Source organism: Sesamum indicum, linkage group LG4 (genome assembly GCF_000512975.1).
Source record: "Sesamum indicum cultivar Zhongzhi No. 13 linkage group LG4, S_indicum_v1.0, whole genome shotgun sequence".
In the NCBI taxonomy this organism is placed as follows: Eukaryota; Viridiplantae; Streptophyta; class Magnoliopsida; order Lamiales; family Pedaliaceae; genus Sesamum; species Sesamum indicum.
This window is the reverse complement of record NC_026148.1, coordinates 15,500,731-15,528,217: the sequence shown is the minus strand read 5'-3', so window position 1 is coordinate 15,528,217 and position 27,487 is coordinate 15,500,731. Positions and strand designations below refer to the sequence as shown.

At 36.8% G+C, this 27,487-nt stretch overlaps 5 protein-coding genes across 10 annotated transcripts in view; 1 reads left to right on the top strand and 4 right to left on the bottom strand.

The window, feature by feature from the left end:
* LOC105161141 (nuclear transcription factor Y subunit B-1) overlaps window positions 1-3,404 on the bottom strand; it is a 4,921-nt gene extending 1,517 nt beyond the window's left edge. For both annotated transcript variants that reach the window (XM_020693254.1, XM_011078736.2), the window contains exons 1-6: window positions 3,257-3,404; window positions 2,808-3,039; window positions 1,095-1,224; window positions 820-825; window positions 650-733; window positions 472-534 (exon numbers count right to left, since the gene is read on the bottom strand). In XM_020693254.1, coding sequence (XP_020548913.1) covers window positions 472-534; window positions 650-733; window positions 820-825; window positions 1,095-1,224; window positions 2,808-3,022 — 498 coding nt within the window. In that variant the 5' untranslated portion in view covers window positions 3,023-3,039; window positions 3,257-3,404. The remainder of the gene's footprint in view (window positions 1-471; window positions 535-649; window positions 734-819; window positions 826-1,094; window positions 1,225-2,807; window positions 3,040-3,256) is intronic.
* On the bottom strand, window positions 5,489-11,359 carry LOC105161140. 2 transcript variants are annotated; one of them, XR_002286921.1, is made up of 4 exons: window positions 11,223-11,359; window positions 6,810-11,014; window positions 6,026-6,258; window positions 5,489-5,951 (listed from the first exon to the last, which is right to left on the bottom strand). XR_002286921.1 is itself a non-coding variant. In XM_011078735.2 (3 exons), the coding sequence occupies exon 2, from the start codon at window positions 11,001-11,003 to the stop codon at window positions 6,822-6,824; it is 4,182 nt and encodes a 1,393-aa protein (XP_011077037.1). In that variant the 5' UTR covers window positions 11,004-11,014; window positions 11,223-11,359; the 3' UTR covers window positions 5,489-5,951; window positions 6,810-6,821. The 2 variants fall into 2 exon arrangements, 1 of the variants encoding a protein (XP_011077037.1); XM_011078735.2 differs by lacking the exon at window positions 6,026-6,258.
* LOC105161138 (ribosomal protein S4, mitochondrial) lies at window positions 14,856-15,971 on the top strand. The gene is given in 2 exon segments (XM_011078734.2): window positions 14,856-14,901; window positions 14,904-15,971. Coding segments are annotated over 2 exon segments (1,068 nt in total). The 5' UTR covers window positions 14,856-14,870; the 3' UTR covers window positions 15,941-15,971.
* Window positions 17,984-21,767, bottom strand: LOC105161137 (NADH dehydrogenase [ubiquinone] 1 alpha subcomplex subunit 8-B-like). Of its 4 annotated transcripts, none has more exons than XM_020693574.1 (4): window positions 21,648-21,767; window positions 20,689-20,877; window positions 19,340-19,496; window positions 17,984-18,366 (listed from the first exon to the last, which is right to left on the bottom strand). In XM_020693574.1, exons 2-4 carry the CDS (start codon window positions 20,874-20,876, stop codon window positions 18,292-18,294), a joined length of 420 nt encoding a protein of 139 aa, XP_020549233.1. In that variant the 5' UTR covers window position 20,877; window positions 21,648-21,767; the 3' UTR covers window positions 17,984-18,291. The 4 variants fall into 4 exon arrangements, with proteins under 4 accessions (XP_020549233.1, XP_020549232.1, XP_020549234.1 ...); XM_020693573.1 differs by lacking the exon at window positions 21,648-21,767 and adding an exon at window positions 21,517-21,592; XM_020693575.1 differs by lacking the exon at window positions 19,340-19,496 and having other exon boundaries at window positions 21,648-21,751.
* LOC105161136 (sporulation protein RMD1) lies at window positions 23,000-27,393 on the bottom strand. Its single transcript, XM_011078732.2, has 7 exons — window positions 26,931-27,393; window positions 26,730-26,841; window positions 25,791-25,950; window positions 24,547-24,695; window positions 24,303-24,454; window positions 23,602-23,716; window positions 23,000-23,507 (listed from the first exon to the last, which is right to left on the bottom strand). Exons 1-7 carry the CDS (start codon window positions 27,293-27,295, stop codon window positions 23,367-23,369), a joined length of 1,194 nt encoding a protein of 397 aa, XP_011077034.1. The 5' UTR covers window positions 27,296-27,393; the 3' UTR covers window positions 23,000-23,366.

Sequence of the window (27,487 nt, the reverse complement as noted above, 5' to 3'; positions counted from 1 at the left end):
CACTAAATCAAGTCCTCCTCTATACAATTCCAAGAAGCGAAAAACTGAAAATGTAATCTAGCCTAGAGTAGAGGAAAAATAGGTGTTCAGAAAATACAGCTTAATCTTTATATTTTACAGGACTATTCAAACTCACACAAACAAAAAATAATGGCAGTTCAAAGGAGTAGCAAGCTGCAAGAGTCAGACAAAGATGCACAAGATAACGCTAAACTAATCATTTTTAACTTCTATCCAAGAATATCTATATGGATAAAGCCTAAATAATCACTCTACTGTTTATTGACAAAATAGTAGAAAGTAGAAGTAAATATTTGTTAGCATGGGTCAGATTAAATATTGTCTTTCCATGAGGCAGAATATCAGAACAAATATACTGCTACAGAAGAAAGATAGATAACGCTTATGAGAGGTTATTTTCTTTCTTTATTCTTTTGGGGTACAGGTGTGGGTGTTGGGAGAGAAACTCACTCAATATTCGATTTGGGAGTTTGAGTAGCTGAAGCCTTGTGAAAAAGAGCCTTGATGAGCAAACTGTCAAAGTCATACAAAGGGCGAAAGATTCATTTCTAAGTGACATGGTTATTGGAGATCAATAATGTCTATCTACTTAGCTAAAGATAGGCATCAAAGAAAATTGAAGAGCTACCTGTGCATCAGAATGCAGCTGAGTTCCACTTGTATCTTTCTTAGCAGATACATCCGCACCCCTAGCAGATCCCTTGGTGTCACCCTGGCATTATTATCACAACCCATAACTCATTATGATATTATGAACTAACTATGTTAAGGAAGTCGTCAAAACTGCTCTTTGCATACCTCTAACTGCATCATCGAAGTTGTTCCAGAAAATCATCCCGGACACAGGAAAACGTGAAGGGTTAGATTGAATAAACTTGATATCATAGTCTTGAAAAATCAGCCAATAAGTTTAGAGACACATAAGTTTGACTTAACTTCTTACACTATCCTCTCATTTTTTAAGTAAACCATACAGTGAAAGAGTAACAACTAACAAGCACACAATGGTCCTGAAAACAGGGGGGTGGGGGGTGGAATATAGAAACCAGAAATAAACAGAGAACTTCCAATACCTCTCTGTACCTAGCCAAATAGACCTTCAGTGGGGCAATGTAGTCCTCAAACCCTAAGGTTGCCATTGCCCACAACAAGTCATCCCCGTTGATTGTCTTCCTTTTCTCTTTCTGGCACTTATCACTAGCCCTGTTCAACAAGCATAAAGCAAAGTGATCATCATTCATAAAACTTAAAAGGTTTGTCACTGTCACTTCAGCTACTTTATTTCCCAACTGATTATGCTTCACATGTACCTTATCGCTGACATCTATACACAGATAGTTAAGTACTTATACAAATACTAAGGTATTTAACACACCATGAACAGAGAGACATAAGTGGAGAAAACTAGCATCCACGGGATCAAAGGCAGAAGATACCTCCATATTTCAGATGACAACAGTAACCTTAGTTCTTATTCTACAACAAGGTATTGGTACAAGCACCAGATTAATCTAGAGCTTCAAAACTTGTTAATTCAGCAAAGTGTAGATTAGAATTCATGGCCTGTTTGATTGTAGAATCATTTTTCACCAAAAAGGGCTGGTCAGAGATGGCAGATAACCAATTCAAACAAGTAGAAAAACAATCAAAGGAGTTCCATGTTAATAGCTACATGACGTCAGCTGCAATGGGGAGACAACTACCCTGGGAACAGATAGCAGTGGTAACCATGGTGTTTTGGTATTTCTATCCTTGGATTTTACCAAGACAACCATTTGCTACAGTGGCAATTTCTTCCGTGGTGCCACTGCTAACACACTTATATATGTATTATATTCGGCATATTACTCCACCAGTGGATAAACCACAAGCAAAAGACAAGATCTAGCCTGATGGGAAAGAGCAAGCTAATAAGGGAAATCAAATAAAAAATAATGCATTGTGATAGGAATGGTAACTACCAAGGAGCTAGAAGGTGCTGACTTGGACCAGGTTTCAACTGTCAAGGAGGACGAGAAGGATAGGTGCAAACCAAGAATATCCAATTACTGATGTAGAAGCTTAATTTTGTGCAAATGCAATGCAATTAGGTGGAGCACAATCTCCCTGAAATGTGAAAGATACCTTTGCTATTCATGTTTAATGGAGCAAAATATCATGAAACATGCCACAAATTTCATTGATATTTGGAGGGATGAAAGTGACAGAAATTAGAGGAAAAAGAGAGAGGGGATGAACTTGCCAGAAGCTGCGACATGTAAAAAACTGATTTGATCAAAGGTTGCATGTATTGAGGCATTTTCCTATTTCATATCTTTACATCAATTCAAATATTTTTATCTTCAAATGATCAAAAGCTTTACTAATTAGACAGCATAAGGTACCATATAGCACTAGAATCAGGGTCATATCCCAATAACCCTTTGAATACTTCTATTCCTCTAACAAACAACATATGTAAAATCCGCAATCAACTAAATTCGCAATCCATAAATAGATGGGAACTAGAGTTCATCACCACAAATATACATGATTATTAAAAATAAAAAGAAATACATTTGTTTTTAGAAATCAAGACTTAATCAATTAAGGCAAGAATGACTCGAGAAAATGGATGATTACCAAAGGAAAATAGCTAACAACCTCAATCAATCACAGAGCAAACAAAAGGTCAATCCACTCCCAGGCAGAAAGCAATCACGTTCATAAAAGCTAAAAAGATCGGTCCATCATGAGTAAAAATATCTAACAAAAGTTAGTACACAAAAGTCGTGGAAAACCCGTACTCGCTGGTGACGAAGCTGATGAATTCCGATACACATTCCTGAACAGTGTCCTTAGCATCTTTAGCAATCTTTCCATTGGCAGGCAGCGCCTTCTTCATGATGCGGCCGATGTTTGCAATTGGAAGGAAGCGATCCTGCTCGCGGACGCTAGACGGTGGGCTCTGATCCCCTCCGCCACCACCACCGTTCTCGTGGCTGCCGGGACTCTCCGCCATCCTAAACAAACAAAACCCTAGTCCCACATACCAAAACAAAACCCAAAAAGAAAAAAAAAATCCACCATAAAAGAAATCAAATCCAGAGAATAACTAAAAAATTCAACCTTGAAAACAAGTAATTTCAATATCATATTCACAACATTACATGATCGGAAACATGTAGTACATACACATACACACACACGGAGTGTGAGTGAGTGAGTGAGGGGGTGGGGTGAGGGTGGTGTATACCTTGGGGGGGTGTGGATTTGTATTTGGCGCGCTGGGTATTGAGAAGGGAAGAAAGAGAGAGGATTGGCTGATGGGTTTGAAGAGATCTGAGAGGAAGAGAATGGACGATCGGACGACGGAGAGATGAGGAAGGAGACTTATTTATTACTACTACTCTTTTACTCGCTGTAAATAATTATTACAATTGTGTAGTGCGCTGTCAATTTTTCTATATGGGCCCAAACTTTTTACTTCACTTCCTCTTTGCATATCTCATCTAAATATTTAGGTAAATTACACCAAACTCTTACAATTATAAATATTTTATTATTATTTTAAAAATTATAATATACCTTTTAGATTTTAGCAACGATCCCATTCTGTTAGATTTCATCTATTTTTTTATGGTAAACTGTTGAAAATATCTTTTTTTATTGTGAACTATAATTTTATATATTCTTTAAAAAAACTTATAATATAGTATATGAATTATTTATTTTACCCACCCTTAAATTTTTTTTATAATCTTTTAAAGTTTTGTTAATAAAATTATCAAGGCTAAAGTAGTAATTTCTACATCACCGTCTAGAGATTATATAATTATTTTTCATCTGAAAAGAGTATTTATAATCTTTTAAATAAGGTATTTATAATTATGTCAAACCTTATGGGAGATAGTGGTAATTTATCCAAATATTTATATTATAAAGAAAAAAAACAATTTAATCCCTGTGTTATGAAAAATCAACAATTTACTCAATTATGGACTATACGTACTCATGTGCATAGATCATCTGAAAGAAATGGTTCATGAGGGGTATTCAATTTCAGGAGAATAGAGAAATGGTTAATATTTGTTAATATAGGAGATAAATTAGGTTTAAGTCATGTTATAAATGTATAGGTGTGGGGAGGGGGAGGGCCTAAGACCAACCCCATTAAATTTTACTTTTACTTACCTGACCTACTTAGATTTGATATCCACTTTAAACCCGCCCCAATTCCAGACTCATAAAATTTTACTTACCTCACCCGACCTACTTAGATTTGATATCCACTTTAAACCCGCCCCAATTCCAGACTAAAGAAATGTTTGCAATAACTTTTAATTTTATAATAAAAATAAATAAATAAAATATTAAACAGTAGTAAAAATTGAGAGTATTTAAAAATTTAAATTAAAATCAAAATTAAAAGTATTTGGAAAAACAACTTACTAAATACTTACAATTTCAATCATAAACTGTAGATGTGTGTAGAAATCTGCATATAACTTTCAAATCAATTTAGAAGCAAATATCCTTTTTAACAAAAAACTGATTTTGCGCTTGAAACGTCCAAAACACGCTTTAAATGTAAGACCGTAGTGCTGCAACTTACCAGATGCGAATATTAGTAGGTATGGATGCCCTTCACTGACCACATAAATCTGATAATTACATTTACATCCTTAAAAAATGGTCATATTTCGCTTACTGCCCCCATATTTTAGAAGATTACACCAACACCCCTGAAAATAGTTAAAATAAGTAGACTAAAGGAGTGTAAAATACCTCTTTGCCCCTCTAGTATGGCCCCAAAAAAGTTTATTGTTCAAAAATTATGTGCAACTTTTACCCTAATGTTTAAAATTCAGATAGCAGAAAATTATACACTTTTCTTTCTCTCCACCATATTATATGCTGGAGATTGAAGCACACTCTGAGTCTGAGTATGTAACTTTGTCTTTTTTATTATATTTGTTTAATTAAATAAAATACACAATAAATAAAATGAATAACTGATAAAGAAATTAACTTAACACGTATATGAATATAAAATTATTGATATAATCAATTAAATAACGAGATAGTTATTGATAATTAGAAGAAATATATAAGTATAAGTAATTAAGGGCATAATAGTCAATTCGTGTGTCCGCCAAAAGTAGTTTCTGTATAGTATAGATATACACGAATATTAATACAAATTACAATCACACAACACAGGTTAACACGCACAAACCCACAACATATATACACACACGATATAGCCGGATAAACACACCACACCACACCACATATGCTCGTAAATGGTGGGACCAAAAGTGCAACACTCTTTATCTTGTGGGACTAAATGTGCAATTCCCCCCCCCCCCCCATACTTATACACAGACAGAAAAACACACATGCACATACACATAGCAACCGAAGAAAAGGAGTTGGCGGGGCAGGGGGAGGGAGAGGGCCAGTGTCCCTGGGGCAGAGGAGTAGGTAATCAGATCGAAATATATGTTAAGATTATCACAAGAGTACGCATAAGGTGGCTAACACTCCGGAGAGAGCCGTATGCTATTACCAAACATGGCCGATGTACTATGATCACCACTAACTAAAGACGACAAACATCGACTGCTCCATAATCGCATTAGTGGCCTTGTATACTCCTAGTAAACATTTGTTACCAAGCGAAAAACAACCAGTACAGAGGATTATATGTAAGAAAGCTAGTGATGCACATCATACACCTTCACTGAGTTCTTTCTTGAATACAACATGGTAGCATCTCTTAGTACAAACAAAATTAACAATTGATAACGAGACAACGTTGTTCGGTTACCTCCTACAAGCAGCTAATTCCAAGAACCATTTCTGCAGTAGCTTAGCCTTTCGGGATTCGATCCATGTACTAGTTCCCAGTTAAATATAGAGCAATAGCTGGCTGATGCAAAGGACGCCTGAGAAGAAATGTGCTCATTAGTATTTTCAAAAGATCCTTTTTGCTCTAGAAAAGATTAATATCATTGAGTACCGTTCTTGATTGCTCAAACGAAGGTAGCAACTGCTCCACATGAACAAATAAGACAGCAAAAGAAGGGGGCCTGACTGTAGGTTCTCCCTAGAGAGTTGGTATAGTTACCACTGTACCCATCTCCTTCTAAAAATATTATCAAAGCTTCCACCCCACATTTGTAATGTTTGGATGCCACCAGATTCCGTTTTATCGGGCAGTAATGTTTTATAATCTGATGGGATGTTAATGTTCTGCATTCAAGAATCGGGATCAAATGGTTCTGTAATTAATCACATAATGGAGGAGGTTTTCTTATTTTGTTTACTTTTTTAACACAAACTAGAAAGGGAGGCTTTTGTAATTATAAAATGAGGACTACAGTCAGTAATTACACTAACAATGCGCGGAGGTAGATGAAATCAACCTAATAACACAAAGAGAAGAAGAAAGCAAGGTGATGTTCTAAGCCCTCTCAGGTTATTTGGTATTGCGTAATCTAGCAAACGAGGCAGTATTTGACCTAACATAGATGCTAAAGAATTTACTGTGGTAGAATCGTCTCGGCTGTCATCCTATCACATCTATCATCCTACTCTTTTGTAAACACAATGCCGAAGGAGATGTCTTCACCTTATTCCCATTAACCAGCCCCAGGTCTCTCTTTCCCAAGTGCAGAAAAGTAGGAAAAGTAAGACTCGGATTTCAGGTGATGGGTCATTCTTAAAATCATAAAGCAAAACAGTGCAATATAATTAGCTGTAATAATGTCCATAATATATTTCCCATAGTTGCAGATAATTACCGTGCTCCAGAGCTATAGCAATGAAGTTACATCTTCCTGGCTCTGAGGGATTGTAAGGGGCAAAATTTTCACTGAGATCAGTGGTGAGTAGCCTATCTGGTAATTAACAAGAACTGGCCCAAAAATGTTGAACTTTTCGGCACTGTTGCGAGCAACTTCTGCATCAGAACCTCGTTTGAAGATCACTTTAGCACGGCCAGAGTCATGATCAACTTCTGTCTCGGATTCCATCAAAGGTCCAAACCGTCTGAACATTTTGTTTAGATTGATTTCTGACGGTACATTGTTCCTCTCTGCAAAGTTCAATATAAGCTCTGCCGGTGAAGATTCTTGCTTTCTTCGTTTAATACTCTCATCTATTTCGGTGTCTGTTGTTGGATAGTTCCCGGTGGAGAATCTCTTCCTAGAATGCGGTTTACGACCTGGCTTCACAGATTTTTCTGCACCAAATGGCACTAGCTGAAGATTTCCAGCTCCATTCTGGGTATTATGCAACAGTTGCTCCTCAGAATAGTTCTGGACAATTCTGTCCGTCCAATAAGAGTCATTCACATCATCAAACTCAAACTCTTCCCCGGATCCACCAATTGTTGCTTCAGCCTTTTTCTTTCTACCTCGTCTATTCAAAGCAATTGAACTTCTGAAACCTAAGAAGAATGTATGGACCATATTTTGGAAGTTGTGCCCTTTCTTTGGATCCTGTGCCACCAGCTGAAGTTGTGATAGCATCTCACTTACCGAAAATGATTCTGCTGAAACAACTACACTTCGCCGGTCAGAGTGCTCATAAATCTTTGGAGAACCATCAATTACGGATTCATCACTGTTGCCCTTCACCAATGATGTGGACCCTGTTAATTGGCTGGCCACTCTACGGATGCATTCACCAATTTTAAAAGAAGGCTTAGGAGTTTGACTCGTCAGGGTGGATATTTTGGCAGCATGGATGCTTACCCTTTTGTCTGACCCATCGCCTAGAGGATCAACTGCTTTCCGTTTATTCCCAGAAGACATTGAAATTGATTTGCCCAGATCATCAGCATCTTCAGCTTCTGGAGAGTATTCCCTCTCACCCATTAATTCTGTCAAGCTTCTCTCCTTCCTGGACTGAGGACCATCTTTTGGAGTGTGTTTGTGTTTGTGGGAAGCAACCATTTCATCACTCACTTGTTCAGTTTCTGCATCATTTTCTAGCAATTCCCCAGCCGGAGGAAATTCAGTTGGCAAACGATATCCTTTAAAACGACAAAATGCAGACAACTGTGCTTGAGCAATCACAAGATCCAGCCTATCAGCCCCAAAAGATGCACGAGGCGCCAACTCTCTGATGTACTCAAGAAGTTTATCAGGTTCAAAATTAGAGGCCTGGCTAGACTGATCCACACCATATCTTCGGCTTGATTCTTCACGTATCCCAGTGTTATCTACAACCTGAGTTTCAATCTTATTATAGGCATCTTTTGGAACACAAGAGCATGCTAAACCTAACTCTACCCTTCTTGAAACCTCTTCCAAGGCACAGTTGACTGCATCTTGAAATGCTTCAGAATTACTTTGCTTCTCAATCTGGGAAAAATGTGACCCGAAAGGCTTTAGCAAAGATGCGTCATTCCAAGCGAAGGTTCGATCTCCAAAATATGCAACCAAAAAAGAGTCTTTCTTATAATATTTAACTGCCTTCTCTGAAGCATCAGCAGGATCAAATATTTGTCCAGGCCACCAAGGATGACTCCGGACTTTACCCCAGACCAAATCAGATACGGCAAAACAACCCTCATTTTCGGGAGGTGATAGATAACCTGATTGGTTCATTCTCAACAAGCTTGCAGGCTTCACTTTTTCTTCATTGGACAATCTCAATTTGTCAGTCTCAGAAGTAGGTTCTTGAGTTGCTAATTCTGAATCAACCTCCTTTTCACCGTGATATGTTCTGTCAGATTCTCTTTCCTCCTCCACATCCATGAGTTTTGTTTCAGAATCATGATCCTCAACACTATAAAAGCCATTATTTTTTATAGAATCGTCATCTGCTTCCCTAGAATCATCCACTTCATCACTAAAAGTAGCCATATCAAACACGGAATCCTTGTCAACCTCACCTCCATCAACCAAAGATATATTAGCAGTAGACACATGGAACTCTATCTTGTCAGTTAAATCTGGCGAGATGTTGACTTGAATAATATCAGAACCAGCTGTAGTGCTAGAGACTTCATTTGCCATCATGTTGATAGTGTCAAGCTTGTCAACCTCATAATTAGATGTGTCAGTTATTAGCACAGCAGCCTGCTCTGGCTTACTTCGAGGAGAACCACACCCTTCAACAACATTATCAAAGCCAACCTCAGTACGGACAACAGGAATATCGCATGAAACATCTGCTTCTGTCATCACGACATCAGCTGTCTCAGCCTTTGAGCATGCAACTTCTGTTGAAAGATGCATATCCTCAGCAGAAGCATCAAGTGCTGGATTTTCAGCAATTCCTTGGCACTCTAAAGACTGCTTTGATATTTCAGAATCAATGTCCTGACCCTTTTCACTAGATACATCCCCATCGACAACTTTTGTCTGAGTGATTGCAACTTTTTGGTCAACTACTTCACCCACCGCCGTGGCCATGACAGGTCGGTCTCTGCACATGCCAGAATCTGCTTGTACAATTTCCTCGACTCCAGGACAACTAGACCTCATCGTATTTGGCTGATTTTCCTCTGTATCACCTTGAATCTCAACATTGGGGCCTTCGTCTTTTTTCACTTCAGCAGTATCACCTCCATCAGCCAGTTGAGTCGGTTCATTTGAGAAACCATGTTTTTGATGGATGACATCAGTTTCTGAGTTTTCATCAATCTTCAAGCATTCATCATTGCCTACAGTAGTTAAATCTGGTGGATCAATATTCAATGATTCATCTTTGAAATCCAGCACATCATCAAATACCGAACTTATAGCTTCCACTCTCTCACTGACTAAAGATTTGTCATTAATGGGTTCTGGACCAACATGTGAAACACCTTCGATCCCATGATTTGACTCAACCTTTGTCCCATCAAACTCATTCAGGGGACCTTGATTCTTATTCTCAATATCAGAGGCTAGTTCATTGGCTTTAAGGATCGAGTCCTTGCTCTCTGCAGCAAAATTTTTTTTGTTATCAGTAATTTTGGCCTCTATGGCATCGTCATCACCAGTGCTGGCACGTTCAGCATTAGCCACAAGACTACCATCGGGCCCGCTAGTCACCAAGAGTTCTTCACCGGCACTAGCATTAACTAAACCAACTTCTCCAACACCACCACCAATCCCATCAACCTGAACATTTTCGAGGCCTTCATAGTTAGGGTTGTGAGAGACCTTAGAAGGTGCAGCTTCAACATCATGTGCGGCATTTGTTTCGCAATGAGATGTCCCAGCATCTGCACGCAAGTGATCATGACTTGCAGAATTATCACTTGAGGGCAATACCTCTTCTTTTTCTGCAGTGCCAACCTCTCCTTCAATAACAGTTTCCACATGCTGATTCAAAGGCTCAGTTGTCACAATTTCAGCACTATCCTCATCAACTGCTTTATCTTCTACCTTCTTCTCTTCACTAGTCACCGTAGGAGTTGTCTCGGTAACTTCTTCAGTCTGCACGCTAACGAGCTCTGTAGCTGCTGATGACGACACAACCATGGGTTCAATTCCAGGATTCCAGACCTCATCGCCTGAAACACCAGGCCCTCTTGAGGGCAATGCACTAACTTCACCACCCACAACATCAGCAGATTCACTAAACTTGATGTTTACTTTGTCTGTAACAACGCAACTCTTTTCATCCCTTGATTCCGAGAACCCTAACTCACTTTCCCCCATCTTATTCCCATCCCCATCATTCGCTACATCCACAGCTTCTGAAGAGTTTTGACCCTCAGGTTCTTTTCTGTTCTCCCACACATGACCCTCCAAATCCTCAGCTTCTCCAGACCCAAAATCGCCCTCTTTCTGACCACTAACCCCGTGAACAAACACATCTGATCCCACAACCTCCACCATAATCTCCTCCCCATCCCCCTCTTCACAAGACTCCTCGACCCGACTCTCAGTACCCATATTTTCAACAAGGGTTTCACTGGGCAAATCACCACTCAAATGCGACTCTGAAACGCCACCACTACTATCTCGACCCACACCACCTTGCTCATCTTCCATAATCAAGATTTCTGGATCAAGATTTTAAATTTATCAAAAAAAAACAAAAAAGACTTAAACCTGACAAAAACTCCAATAATTAACACGAGACCTAATAGCAGAAGTACAAGAATCCACCAGACGCACACTCAAATTCAAGAAATTTGCGAGCAATACACTCTCGTGAGTAAAACTGAAAACCCATGAGCAATAACATTCTTCAAAGTAAAATACGATTACCTGAACTGCAGTACTATTCTGTGAAATTCGCAGCTGGGATTTTTTGAGGGTTTTTAGAGAGAGAAAGAGGAGAGAGAGAGACAGCAGAACTAAGCACTGCTGAGTTGAGATTTGTAAGTACAAAAACACAAATATTAGCAGAAAATAACACGAGTCCTTGTCCTTTCCTCATGGGTTTTGCAATACTTGCTAACATAACAAAGCAGTCATGTTTTTCAAGTGTGATATCAGCTGTCTGTCGTTCGAGGATAAGACGGTCATCGTAATAGGTAGCATTGCGCTGTCACTCTAATGACTTACCCCTTTTTCTTTTCTTTTTCCTTTTTTGTTATGCTATATTTTGTTAATTGTATTGGGTTTTTTTGTTTTTTTTTTTTAATTTAACTTTACTTTTTTGGTTTTTCTAAGTTTATATTCCTTCCTAAAATTGTATGAAATTACAATCTTCACTAAGTTTATTGTTGCAAAATGCACATTTTAGGCTCTTAGCCTTACGAAATATTATTAAATTATCTGGTGTCGTTAGATTGAACTTGTACAAAAATGTCTAAATAATCCAGAACCAAAAAGAAGGGTTTGCAGGCCCGCAGAAAAGTCACAAGTCCACGATCCCCTGGTCAATATAAAAACCAAACCCAAGTAAGGTCCAAATTAAAGGAAGCTGCAAATGGCATCCACGCAGGACCCCAAGACCACGAGTTCCCCTGAGCCAATAAGGTAACTTACTTTTACACTTGCACACATGAATGCGTACTTTGTTATATTTAACTGATCTATTGTTTTATTTGCTTTATTTTTACTCATCAAAGTATTGATTTGAATATTAGAGTACTAACAATTTGTTTGTAGTTTCTCGTTCCTAGAGCTTGCAAGTCAAAGCCAAAAGATCTCAAATTAAACTATAATCAGCATTTTCTACTCACATCAGTATTATTTTTCATAGTATTTGATTTCTTGTAATATTTAAATCGCATCTTTATTTTCATACAAAAATAAATATATTATCATAGAATGTTTCATGTTTTCATCCTGCTATATCAATTAGGGATGGCAATGGGTTGAGATAAATCAGGTCTGTCTGAAATGAGGCAAGTTCCAATCCAATTAAATGAATTTGATATTGATGATGCCCCTAAAATTATTAGGTCAAGCTCACAAATTAGATATATTAGCTCAACCAACTAAGAGCTCAATTAGCTCATTAGTAGGACAGATAAGGACTCACCAGTGAGACAGATAAAGCCCCAGCAGGGAAGAAAGGCCTACCATCTTACTAGCTGCTTTACTGAACTGACAAGCCCAAGAAATAAGCCCATTTCAGTGGGGCACGTCATCATACAGCTAGGGGGACACTTCACATAGGGATTAATTATTTACTTATTACAAAAAAATAAAAATATTATATTAATATAATGTTTTAAATATATTAATAATAATATAATGAGTCGTGGTTTCTTTAAAAATTAATTTTTTTAAAGAAAAAGCTCAAGTTGCGATTTAAAATCGCGACTTGGTGTCGTGATTTGAGATCACGACTCGACATTTTTTTTTAAATTTATTTAATTAAATTTTGTATAAATTAATTATATAAAATTAATTTTTAACAACATATTAAAGTCCAAAAAATTATAATATTAACATTGTATTAATTTAAAAAATTACAATTAAATGTACAAATGTAATAGTGTATATTTTTTTATACAATTATAAAAAAATACAATGAAGTATACAATTATTATTGACAACCCGATACCGATACATTTGATTGTAGAAGAATTTGTTTGTTGGGCTTGTTGCCTTGCACGCGCTTGTGTCCAATCCATCTCGTTGTGTACGTGATGTTTGATTTCGACCAGGGCGTGAAGAAATGCGAATAGTAGTGTCGTGGACCAACTCAAATCCCGGTACTCTCAATAATCTTCGGAGTGCACAGGTTCAAATTACTTAGAGTATGTATTCTTGTAAGCCATTATATCATAATAATCCTTTACCATTGATGCAGTACTAATCATGTATGCAGCGCATACTTTTTTAGCGTGACTGCAAGGAATACCAAATTGAGTCCACTTACCGCAAAAACATTCTCGATTCGTAATTTTTACAACATGGGTATTAAGTCATGTCCATTGTGACGTCTTATAACAACCGAGGCGGACTGTTGGAACTGATGGTATTTGGTGGCAGTATACTCAACAGAATTTTGTTGCTAACGTGTGAATATCTTATACGTAAAATCCATCCACAGTTGGTTGTTGGCCAACAATACAGTACTTTTCGCTAATCTCTCATGAAAATAATGGACAGTTCGCTGAAGCGTCATCTCAGCAATTGTTGTCAACGGTAGGCGGCAAACCCCTTTCAATACTCTATTTATGCATTCCGACATATTTATCGTCAAAATTTCGCATCGCCATCCACCATCATGAGATGCTGTCCATTTTTCCTTGTTGATCTGGTCTAAATACTCAAATGCGGCTAGTTTCTGGCTCTTTATCTCTTCCATAATTCGATTAAATTTTCTGATATGATATTCAGAGCCAACGTCTCCAATAAAGATCTTTCAACATGACATTATTGTGTTGACTGTTGAAATTGAAACACACATGCCTCAAGCAATATCGGTGCACGCCGTTAGGTGGCACGAGATCCGAACTTTCACATACAGCTTTAATGATACCAGGATGGCGGTTAGAAATAAGGCAAATACCACGTCCCCCCCATATAATATATCCGCTCAATCGTCTAAGAAACCACTTCCAAGATGAATATGATTCTTCATCGATAATTGCAAAGGCAAGAGGGAGTACCTGTTGATTTTCATCCATAACAGCAGCAATCAACATTTTGTGCTTGTATTTTGTGTATAAATGGGTAGCATCTACACTGATAAGTTTGCGACAGTGTTGGAACCCTTCAATACACGGCTTGAATATCCAGAAGACGTATCCTAGCACATATGCACTGGTTGACGGGTGGCGGGCTTTGTGTTGCTATTCAACAATCGTTTCTGGATTATATTTTTGGAGAGCTCCCATGTATTTGCTAGATTTCGAACTGAGCTCTCCCATGTGCCCTAAACAATTTCACGTGTCATCTTCAAACTGTACCATGTCTTTTGATATGGTATATCATACCCTGTATGGTCTTTCACAATTTGGATGGCAAGCTTTATTCCGTACGCGGGGTTACATTTCACCTTTACTAAAAGTAAAGAAGCAACATAAATCTTATCTAAATTACCATGTTCGAGGGACATTTCATTCAATATATATGTATGGTCCCCCCCCTAATATTTTGTTAGGACAAACCCCGCTGTGTTTTAGAAAGTATGCAAAAAACACCCTCTTGTTATGAGAATAGGCTAAAAACACCCCTGTGTTTTGTAAAACTCAACTCAATCGCCCTTTCTCCGTTAAATCCAACTAATTGTGTTAATTTTTTAGAAAAATACCGTTATACCCTTACTTAATATATATTATTTCTTATTTTAATGACCGTTGGATCTTTTTTGATCAAATATTGATCGTTAGATCTAATCAATTAATCTCAATCGTTAGATTTTATATTCCTAACAAGTTGCTGGGTCGAAGTATTGCATTCTCCATCCGCCCAACAGCAGCAGAGGGGGTTCGATTTCCATTATACGCGATGTGGCGAAAAAGACTGATTCAACGAGATATGCCTTGCCTGCATTAAGATTTAAAACTTGTCATCTACTTTCAGGAAATGTTTGGAACAAAGAACTTACAATAATACAACGCCGCATTCTCCAAAGATTGAGAAACAAGAAGAGATCTATTAAGAGAAAGATTTATTCGAGAGAAAATCTTAACAGTTACATTCAATCACAAACTACACGAAAGTTGTCCCTTTTTCATGGAGATTTACCCATCACAGAGATGCACAGAAGAAGAAAACGATCATATATCCCCTTTCTACTCAATCCAGAAACAAGATCGGACGTTATTCCGGTTCGTCTCCATTTTCGTGAAACTATTCCTCAAGCAAGGCAGCCGATAAGTCATCGAAGGGTTTGTGTGAATAATATAATGGTAAACATTATTCATTTTAAAGTGTCCCACGGTGATATAATATCTTTTCAAGAAAATGATGCGAGAACCCGCGGTGAAGAAATAAGGAGATCTTTCTATATCGAAATATCAGTTGAAAAATTCATAGGAAAATTTCCGGATCGCCCGGTCAGAATGTGGAGAAGAACCAAAACAGAATGGTTCCGAAAACTCAAGACTAAGAAGGAATGCTGCCTACTACTAAAATCCCGGTTTTTGCAACAGTTGCGTTCTTCTATGCAAGAAGAAGACAGAAAGAAGTTTGGATCAAAAAAAGTATGCTTAGGCAGTTATTTCGATGAGCACAAGAGAATGAAGAGGAATTTGTATCATTTCAAATCCCTATTCTTATCGAAGAGAAGGAACGAGAAAAACCGAAATATTCCTACTCAAACAAGAAATCCTATAGTTTACAACTCTTCTTTATATAGTAATTCGACCTATTGCTCCGCATCCCCCCATCAGTTTACTATGAAGAGAAAAATCAAAAGAATAGAACTACCTACTCATTATTCGGAGGTGAATCATAGAACACCAAAAGCTGTGGTATCTTATGGACCTAACATAGGTCACATCCCTCACGACATAAGATTGAAAGATCCAAACCTTCTTCTTCGGAGCGGAAACGAACGTGGCCAAAACATATAAAGATTGGCGTAGTCGCTCATAAGGGACATATCGACCCACGGTCGTAGACCACCACCAATCACTTCGTCTCCTCTTTGCGAATCGAATGAGCCCCCTCCCACCGATTTTCATCAACTCTATACATACATTTCAATTTTTCGGTCGTGGACCACCGGCAATGCTTCGTGATCTGACTTTTTTTTATTTTTTAAAATTTTTAATTAATTTTAATTATATTAATTAAAATATTTTTTAGTTAATTAAGAGTTATTTTAAATAATTACAATAATTAAATATTTTAACTAATTAAGAATAATTATAATGATAATTATTGTAATTAAATATATTTTTTAATTAATTAAAACAATTTTAGATTTAATAATTAACAAATATAAAATTTGTTGAATTTAAATATAATTTAATTTAATATTTAATATTAAATAAATTAAATTAATTTAATATTTTAATTTAAATTTAATATGATAAAATTTAATACTTATTTTTAAGAGTGAGAAATGGCAAAAGGAAGACACAAAATAAGCCAAAAAGCCCTTTGTATGTTATATAGACCCATAGAAGGATATTTTAGTCCAAAGTATTATTAAATATGAACCTAAACCACAGAAAATGACTACGAAACGCAGCAGACGCGCGTCTCCTCCACCTTTCATTAGTTTCTAACAGAATGGGGATTTTTTGCTGACTAAAACAAAACAGGAGGGAGTTTTTAGTCTATTCTGAAAATAGTGGGAGTGTTTTGCATACTTTCTAAAATACAGGGGAATTTTATGCATTTTATCCTATTTTGTTATTATCCACCTTCCAATTTTTTGTTACAAAATCTCTCACAGCTCCCATCTACACCGCATATCTGAAAAAAATAAACATGAATCAATCGATTAATCATGTATGCTTATACTTATAGAAATATATATATATATACCTGGGCTGCGCTGCTTACAGTATACTTTCCACTTGACCTTCAAACTCTCAGCTACCCAATACTCACGACGTGCATGTCGTATCGAGTAATCTTTCACCGCCTCGATTAAAGTTTCTTTATTTTTGAAAAGTATTACCACATCAAGTCTGCCTTCATTCTTGTCATAAAATTTTGCATACTTCATGTTCGGTACATCAATGGAATCCACGGGTACCTCCGGGAATGTTTGTCCGAAAAATGGTATAGAGCGGTAAAATATTTGCTGAGTAGTTCGATGTGCCATAGCTGCTTCAGAGGATGATGACGTACCTTATGCACAGTCAATATTACTCAAAACACTCTCCACGAAATCGTCATCCAGTATGCCAGTGTTGTTGTGTTGCTTCTATTGAGTGGGATGATGTGCCCAAATTCATCAGGTAACCTGGTGTCATTACTATATCTTTCAAAATTAGAAGATATAGAAATGGCCAGGAACTATAGTTGGGGGAGTGCTGTGCTGGCATTTTTATATCGTGAATTATGCAATGGCAGCACAAAAGGCAAAGCTGCAATTGGTGGTGCGCTGCAATTGTTGCAGGTAAAAGTTACTTAATAACTCTTATACAATTTTTTTTTTGTTATGAATATTAGTTATTAACACATATTTGTATTATTCGTATAGATTTGGGCATGGCCACTGATCACTCCACTTTATAATGTAATAAATTTAAATATAATTTACTTAATATATAAATTAGTTGACAATGTGTGAATTTTATATTTCATTAGTATCCGCATTTGTTAAGATATTTAAATTTTATATTGTGATTGTAATTCAATTTTTTAGTTTAAATTATTAAATATTAAAAATTTTATATAATGTTTTCGAATCATTAAATAAATATATTTAAAAGAAATTTTTTACTTTTTTAGAGAGATAAAATAATAAAAAAATTACTCAAAACAAGTTAAAAACAAATCTAAGATGCCTTAGTCTCTTATACACTCATATAATGGGTATTTTAGTCCAACGTGGACTAAAAATATTGACCAAAACGGCTCAAGTCACCACCCAGCATCCACACCACTTTCCGTCAATTTATAATAAAATGGGATTTTATTTGCTGGGATTTTGCTCATTTCAAAACACAGAGGGTTTTTTTTTGCTAATTTAACAAAATTCGGTGGGTAAAATGGCATTTAGCCAATGGATTTTCTGCAATACTTCAAACAGGCGACATTTCTTCACATCCAAACGAGTTTTCTGCTACCATACAACGGAGAATAGATCAATGAAAAGTACGTTGGACCAAAAAAAATCCGATAAAATGCAGATGGTTGGGTAATTTTATTCTGTTTCACAAGGTCGGAGGGTCTTGCTCCTTATCCTTGTCAGAGGGGGCAAGCTTTCTCAAACTCCTTTTGCTCTTTGCGGCACAATTCAAATTCATTTGTATGGTAATACATGCATCCAGCATAAGCATCCAGTTCTTTGTTGCAGTTCTGGTGGAGATCTCTCAGCCTACAAATAACACAACGCTGTTAGAATTGGTAGTTTGAAACTAGACAGTCTGGGGTTCTCTCCTTTTGCTCTCAAGATGGTACACGTTCAAGTGTTCCATTATCATAGTTTCTCGTCCCTGAAACTGCATATTTACGAGCACTTCAACTAGAAGTCTAGGTACAAGAAAGATGATCTTGCTGAATACTAGTATATCCACAGAAATGCATACATGGAAATCTTCAAACTGCAGAAGGGTCAGCCTGGGGTTCAGAAATAGATCAAAATGTAAAAGCCTCTATTGGGAATGAATTACATTACGGATCTACAGGATGGTTAACCCAAACATGATGCACATGGGATGGGTTGGCAACAGTAGATGGATTCATAATGGATCTTAGTTATGGGCATTTTGATCAAATTATGGGTTCTGATTACCATGGTCAAACCTGACCTGCATTTACATGTCGAAATAATTTGAATTAAGATTCACAGTTTCATTCTAATGTAATCTTCCTGTTCTGTATAATTTTACATATGCTCACAGGCAAGAAAAATGCAAATACAGTATTCATAAGTCATGTAACTGGTGCGGCAGTCTGTGACATTGCATTTTAAAGAATAACACACTTTGATTTATAGCATATCTAAGTCTGGAGATGCACATATTATGTTCAATATTGACGTTGTTTGTGGGTATCTTCCGTTCTTGGTTCTCTTCAAATTGTTTCTAATACAGCAAAAATTGCTGAACTTGGGGATCAGGTTTGGATTTGGCTCAAAGGTAGTCTAGTTGCAGAGAGCTATGGGTTTAGCTAGAAGTGTTATTGCAAGTGGTGCGCTTATTCGTAACTAGTTCCTGTTAACGGAAAAACCGGGAGAAGATCAGGCCACAAGTAGTACATGGAATACAGAAAATCAAACACATAACATCTAATTTATCTCTACTATCAAAAGCAATAAAATTCTTCCAACAACTATATATAACACTTACATATTTAAATAGTATGAAACTTGGGGACAATCGCTCAGTTCTATCCTTGTAGGCCAAAGCAAAGACGAAACAATGGAAGAGCCCCCTTTCTCCTTCATTTAGGTCAATTTCATGTGAGATTGCCCTCTTTCTTTCACAATGAAAGGAAGAGGAGAACCTAAAAACACATCAATTGTAACCAAGGTTGACTCTAAGAAAAGACAGCAACACTATTTAGTAGGAACTGGAAATATTTAAAGGGATTAAGGGATGCTAGGGTAGACCAAACAGGGAATAGGTTTCTAAGGCTAGGAAATTAGGATATACATGCATTTCTGATGTGCGTTTTCATTGACTCACCTTAATTCGTTAAATGAAAGCATCTTCATATTATAGGATGTCTAACTTACAAGATATGTGTTAAATCTGAGCAACTTGTCCCTACAAATTGAAGAGCGTGGGGGCAGCACAAAAGCTTCAAAGGGAGAGACAAACTGATTATCTAAAAGGTGAGTTGAGTGCTCGAAAATTTCACCTTAATGTCCTGCATGAGAATATAATAACAGGCCTGAAGAAAAACTCTACAAGTTTGCCCATATGTTCTGTATCTTTACTATGATTTGTGAATGTATATATTTTCAGCCATGATCAAAGAGTATCTTAACCTATTCCTTCTCCCTCATCCGTCTTTCTCTAGTGATTGGTCATGTAGGATAATGCAGAGAGCACCAGAGAGGGGCTCAGCCATGGCCATAGAAGGGAGGAAAAGAAATCCGAGTTAGATGAAAAGAAGAAAGAAAAGGGGAAAAAGAGAAATTCAAGAAGAAATATAAAGAGAGAAAGGGAGAAAATACAGAAGAAAGGCAGAGTGTGGAAGATGGAGAGAGGGACCCCTTATAGTTCAAGTGTAGAGAACCAATTAAGTTTATGAAAGGTCAACAGTAGTAAGCATTCAACTAATATCTAGTGTTGGCTACAACTTCCCCATACAATTACCAGTCTCATAAGGCAGCCAAAACCTGGACGAAAAGCATAAACATTAAGTTCTGTTTGTACTAACATATAATTTTGATAATCGTACTTCAGATCAGCTTTCAATACAGAAAAAACAGTGAAATCAGTAACCATGAAATATCCCCTACCTACAACTGATCTCAAATCAGACACTTTAAATTTAAAAGACTGAACCTGCCACCTTCAACGTCAAGTATATAGGACTTTGATGTTAAGACCAATGGCTCAGCACTTTCAGTAGCTGCCATATAATGCTCTAATAATCACATTCATTAAGCGGCCAAACAATTAGACAATAGTAAGGGTAGAAAGAATCTATCTTGCATCACACCTACAAGTATCATGATTTAACTTACAGGTGAAGCACGCATTGAGTTACTTGGCGTCCTTTATCGAGGCATTTCTCAGGGTTTGGGTCATCCTTCTTGCACTTCAAAAATGCTAAATTCTCATTTCGGCATCTAGTCCCTATATGCTTCGCAGCGGCCATCAAAACCGACGAAGTTGGGATAGGTTCTCCGGCTGCATCCACAGTGCTTGCCATCCTTAACAAACAGTAAGAAATTTAAATGCGGTTACTACCACCACTTTTAGAAGCTCATCTTACGCAATAAAAGTCCACAGCTTAAAATCCGACAAACACTGCAGACCAATGAAGTTTTATATCCAGTACAGTAATTTCAATTTGATAAGAAAATGTCAAACTTCGAGTGATCTACCATCCCCAAAATCCTCATAACATGAAATCAAGCATTATGTACTATAAATCAGTGCAACAAAAACATAAGCATTCACCGAAGTTGGAACACCTAAACCCCCCCCCCCCCCCCCCCCCCCCCAATTATTTCTCAGAGCATTCACCGAAAAGCATCAAATTCTCAGCAGAATTCACTGAAATGCATCAGAAAGACTACATTTACACAAATTTTCGGAAACCCACTTCGATTTAAGAATCGAATCTGCAATTTTCTTCCAGTTTCCATCACGAATGGGAATTGGGAAGACAAAAATCTGATTCCAATACACGACTGCACCTCCACGATGTAATGAAAATCGTCCGTAAACAATTTCATACAATTAAAGCCAATTCATTCAATTTAAAACCCCAAGAAACCAAAAAAAAAAAAAAAAAAAGGGAGAGGGTGAGAGAGAGAGAAGAAAGAAAGGAATCGAGAGATTATTACCTCTTCTCTTGTTCTTGGTTGGAGATTCTGTCAGTATTTTGGTTTAACAGTCACAGACTTGAAAAAAAAAAAAAAAAAAAAGAGAGAGGGTGAGAGAGAGAGAAGAAAGAAAGGAATCGAGAGATTATTACCTCTTCTCTTGTTCTTGGTTGGAGATTCTGTCAGTATTTTGGTTTAACAGTCACAGACTTGAGAAAGGAAAGGAAATGAAATGGGTCGGGTTGTGCCCACGCCGAGTTGGACTTTATCAAGTAGTTGTGCGTGTTTCGTAATTAACCGTGTCTACAGGGCTATGTCTGTCATTTCCATATTTCTGAACTGGGCATTCACCCTACCCATATGTGGCTTGGATCCGTATCCTTTTGCCCGAATAATTCGATAGTAATGGATCTGCGTTTGGGTCTGGATCTAATTTAACTAACATAAAGACCAAATTTGGTTTCTATATGACCAAACTTTGAAAGAAATGTTAGTTAATGTACGATGTTCATTTCAGCCTTTTGTTTTATTTCATTTTAATTTTTTTTTTCACCCATTGCCTGGCACATTGTCTTTGTGTATATAATAAATATTTTTTTATATTTTAAAAATACCATAAATAATAATAAAATATATAATCAATAAATTACATTTAGAATAACAAAAATAAAATTGATTATTGACATAATAAAAAAAGTGTAGCGCTGTTAAAATAAAATAGAACTATTTTCTTTTTCCAAAAAAAAAAGATAATTACATGTAAATTCTAAAATAATGGAGTAAATTGTCATATTTTAAAATTAGTATGATAGTATCATTAACAGCCATTTGTGATTATAGATGATGTTTTTTTTTAATTTTAGTATAAATTATAATCTTTTACTCCGTAGTCATAATTTGAAAAAAAACTCCTAGGATCATGCAATAATTTTGGATAAATTACACAAACCCCACCTAAAATTTGGTTTAATTAAACACATTTCCTGTCATTTATGAAACTACAAGTAAATTCATTGCAATTGTAGTTATAATTATAAATACATCATTAATTAATAATAAAACTTCACACATATATAATATATTCCTTGAGTACATCGTACTAACATCTTGTCAAGAAATGTATTATTCAAACATTGATAACTTCTCATTAAAACGAGCAAGTTTGATCAAAACTAATTTCATTACTCGGGAAAACACAAATTCTTCTCATTTTCAAGACTTCATTGAACATGACAAACACCACCTTCCACGGAATAGTTCTTCGAAAAATTCATACACAAATCAAGTTTGGTCGAACCAAATTAATTATAGAAAAAATACTTATCATGTGATTGATCATTTTTTTAAACTATACACCAATTGAAGGCTAAATGTATTGTACTTGCTATATAATTAGTTCAAATGGGACCAAACGCGATTTGAATTAGCATTTCCCTCAGTTCAACAGCAAAAGATAGTTCTGGTATTAAGATAGGCGCACCCAGTTTAGTAAGTGCAGATGCGATTGAGAAGTACAATCTTGGTGAAACACTAGATTACACGAAAAGCATTGAGGAAGTTACAGCCTTGTTCTGCATCTAGACATACTTGTAAGAAAGGGCCACACTAACAACCACAAATTTCTTTAACCTCAGAGGGGAGAAGAGTTCAATTTCCTTTAGACAGCAAATGAATTACAGAATTCAAAACTTGTACAAATTCGTGGTGGTGAAAATATAGGGGCTACGGGTCAAGATTTACAAGGGAAATAACTATCTGTAACCAGTTTGCATATAAAGAGCATGCTAATTTTTGTAGTAGTATGTACAAATATCCAATCCGGAATCAGGATGAGGCGTGGTACGTATCTTTGAAATGATCAAGGGGGGATTCTATAAAGATGTGATTGACGATTTATGAGCAATGTCGTACACGGATATGAGGATTTCAGCACCTATTAGGATGATAATCAGCCACTCGAGGAAATCTGATTTCCTATTCTGGAGAATCTCTTGAAGGAAACGAATGTTATGCTGCAGGGGTAAAGAAAAACATAAGCAGGGATAATTTACAACGCGGTAAGGAAATGGTAACTAGAAGGTATAAAGGGACTCCTAGGGGCAATACCTCTACAAATTTCAACTTGAAATCAAGGCTTGCGAATCTCTGAGTTAATTCGAATTCATCCCTGAGGTACTCCCAAATCTGAGCATATTTAGCATCCTTCCACGCGATATCTGATCTGGATTAGGTAATAAGATTCCTCAGTTTCACAAGTTAGAGAAGATGCAAACTAGTTACAAAACTGTAAATTTAGCTGAAGAGAGTGCTGTACTTTGGTTCCAAGCCACGAAGGACTATGGCATTCACATGATGAAAGCATAAATCAAGAGACAGGTGATAAAAGTGAACTTTCTAATTATGCAAAGGCAAGAATTCCAACAATAAGTCATCCCCTGAAAAGGTAAACCAAAATGAAGAATTATCCTGTCCGCATGTGATGGATGAACTAATAATTCCAGATTCTGGAATCTGGAAAAAAGAGGCAACTTATTACTACTCAGCCACACAGAGTAATCAGTCCAAACTCCAAATGGCTTATTCTACCTAGCCTTTCTTCTCCTTTTTTCCTTGCCCTAAATCTATCTCCAAATAGGACCACTTGGAAGCATACAGTAGGGCAACAGGAACACAGTCTAATAATTGAGGCAGCATTATCAAATTGCCTTGTCACAATTGGGGAAGCAATTTTTTCTAACTCCTCACTACGTGCATATCTCCTACTAAATTCATCAAAAAATTTTACATCAAATAATTTAAATTATTACCTCTCGAAAAGCCCAAGCTTAAGAATTACATCAGCAAGATTTGAATTTGCCTTTCCAACCAGTTGGAAGAGCTTTTTTCGTTCCATTGTAAAGGTGCCAGTTTTTTCCATTCCCCGATTGATGTCAGTAAATTCTGCAACCATTCCATCAACCTAAGAAGTGAACAGAAAGGGCTAAATAAGATATCTTCAAAATCAAAGGTATCGCCATACTCGTTAACAGTGAAAGTGTATAGGAAACTTACCTGACGAACGTAATAATCAAGAGCAATACTTTGACCAAGAACACTACCAATCGTACGGATCCCATCAATGTTTAGGTACTGCAGCATTATGTAATCAAGACCACCTTGCATCCATGTACTCAAAGTTGGCTTCTCCCGCACCTCATATTCTAAATTAAAGGACCATGTTAGAAACTCATAAAATGGAGGGAAATAGGTATGAAGAAGTGGCAGTATACTGTTATATACATGAAAAATTACTGCTACATAATATATAAGCACCAAATTAGCAAATAAAAAACACATTAGAATACATAACTGAACTGGAACCATAAAAAGAGTACAACACAGCCACTCTTTACTAAGATTAGCTACAAATACGCTAATTTCTGTATTTATTAACGTTTAACATATCAGGTTTATGAAAGACAACATAGATGACGCTGGGAAAAATTGCAATTTTGGTCCCACACGATAGAGTGTTCCACTTTTGGTTTTACAGGCTTAGCACATTTAGTCCTGTAGGATAAAAAGTTGAAGCATTTTGGTCTCATAAGATAAAAATTGTAGCACATTTGATCCCATAGAGTAAAAGATTGTAGCATTTTTTGTCCCAAATGCTACAACTTTTTAGCCTATGGGACTAAATGTGCTAAGCCTGTATACTGTAGTACCAAATGTGCAACACCCTCTATCGTGGTGGGACCAAAAGTGCAACTTCCTCGATGAAGCTGCAACTCAACAAATTCAGTAAACACATCGACTTCTAATATCCCTCCAACCAAAGGTTTACAGAAAGCTACTACATGTAACTTTGAAACCAGTTCTTCCTAACTATGCATCTCTGGAAAACCCTCGTGATTAACTTTTTCCGCTATATTTTTTGGCATGGTTATAGGGAGAGAGTTCACTATTAGTTGGGAAAATGACTGCATAAGGCGGATGTCTGGTGGAGGCTTGGTCAAATTTCACACCGTTTAATCAGTACACATCAAGCAGCAGTTCACAAAGGAGCAGACCCAGTTCATATGATTATGAAAGAGACATGTCGATGGTACTGCACATTATATAGAATAATATCATGTGGTTGCACTTTATTTTCATTTTATATTGTTATACCATTCGTAAATTGAGATATCCTATCTTTTCCATGCAGTTATGTACATAATAAAGCATCAGACACAAGAGGAAAGAATAATTAGTACAATAGTTAGCTAGATACAACAATGCGTAAAACATAAATCTGACTTTACAAGTGGGCTTACCATCCTTTCTCATCTCAGGTAGCAATCCTGAAGAGTGCCTTTCTACAATTTTTAGATATCCATCAACTTCATGGTCACGGACATTGAATAGGACAATGGAGCCGTACTGGAAAACTACCATGTAACAGCAATCATTTCCACCTAAACTAGATCCCAAACCCTGAGCAATAACATCCACTATAAATCATGTATATATATTTTTTTATTAAAAAAAGGCAAGCAAAGTGTCAGTTATGCACATATTTGCTCATAACCGGAGATGTACAGTATAAAAAAAGTCTAGTCCACTTTCCAAATCTATGAAATCCCAGGTTGTATTACTAGGTATTCAATAGAAATAAGCTTAAGGACCATACAAGGACCAAACAAACCGGAAAGCATTCAACTTGCATTTTAATGAAACATGAAAGTAACAGGTTGAAGTACCTAAACTCCTACCTGAGGTGAATCACCTTCATAAATTCACCTAACCCATATAAAATAACAAATCAATGATGGTCCATTCAAGGACAAATGATATATCAAAACACGAATAATGCAGATCTATTCCACTAAGAAACCTCTGGTAACAATTTGCTCCTCTTTCACTGACAACATAGCTCTCACATGAAAACTCCAAAATCATGATTGAAAAAATTATGGTACAATTTAATATGATATTGTGGACAGATTCTAAACCCGCAAAAACTAAAACTATTCAAGTTTACTGGATTGCTATTAATGGAACTCACCATCTCAATTAAGACACATCTGAAACAAACCACTAGTATTATCCTTCGCATTTTCACTATGTATACAGCCATTTTATTGTAGGAGACTGGCAGTTATTAACCTAGGCAGATTAGTCACCATGCAATTACGGTAAAAAATTAATGGGAATTCATAACTTAAAATTCTAATAACTATAATAGATGGAAGCCAAACTAAAAAAAAAATTACATTAGGGTCAGGTTTCAAATCACCAAATCGCAGAACCACGTAATTAGTCATTCTAGATGAAGGCGGAATAAAATTCTGTTTATTCTGCTCCACCAAGCTCCTCAAATCCACGCTGCCACACAACCACAACAACCATAATCAACAATTTAATCATCAATCCAAAACAAAACCACTGACCAAAAAAAAAAAGAAAACTCGAACCTAGTGGAGAAGAAATAAGCTCTAACGGGAATAGAAGTAGTGGAAGCCTCATTAATCTCATCCTCCTCCTCCAACCCCACCACTCCACCAATCTCCGAGCCTGTGACGGCGTCATTCCACTCCACCGTACTCGCAGCGGACGACGAAATTGAGGACACGCATTTCGGCACGGCGAACCCAGGGCTCCGATGCAGAAACGACCAGGAAGACTGTGAAGAAACTGATTCCCATCGGAAGACAATCGAGAAGGAGAAATTGGGGTTAGAATTAGGTTTCCGGGAGAGCGTGGAGAGGCTTCGCGAGGAGGTGCGGGTGGGGATTGTGAGAATGGCTTTGGTGCGGGAAGTGAGCATTAAGAGCCTCATTTCTCAACGTTTCTGCTTCTGCTGCTCTGCGTACATTGCTTTGTGTAGGAATTCAGGAGACGTTGAATGCTCCCTCCCTTATGTGCTCTTCGCTCCAGTAGGTTACAATTTGTTTTAAAGTCGTGTTGGGGAGAAAGTGCAATAGGCCTCTAATTTAGTTGTAAATAATTCGAGTTTAGACCAACACATTAT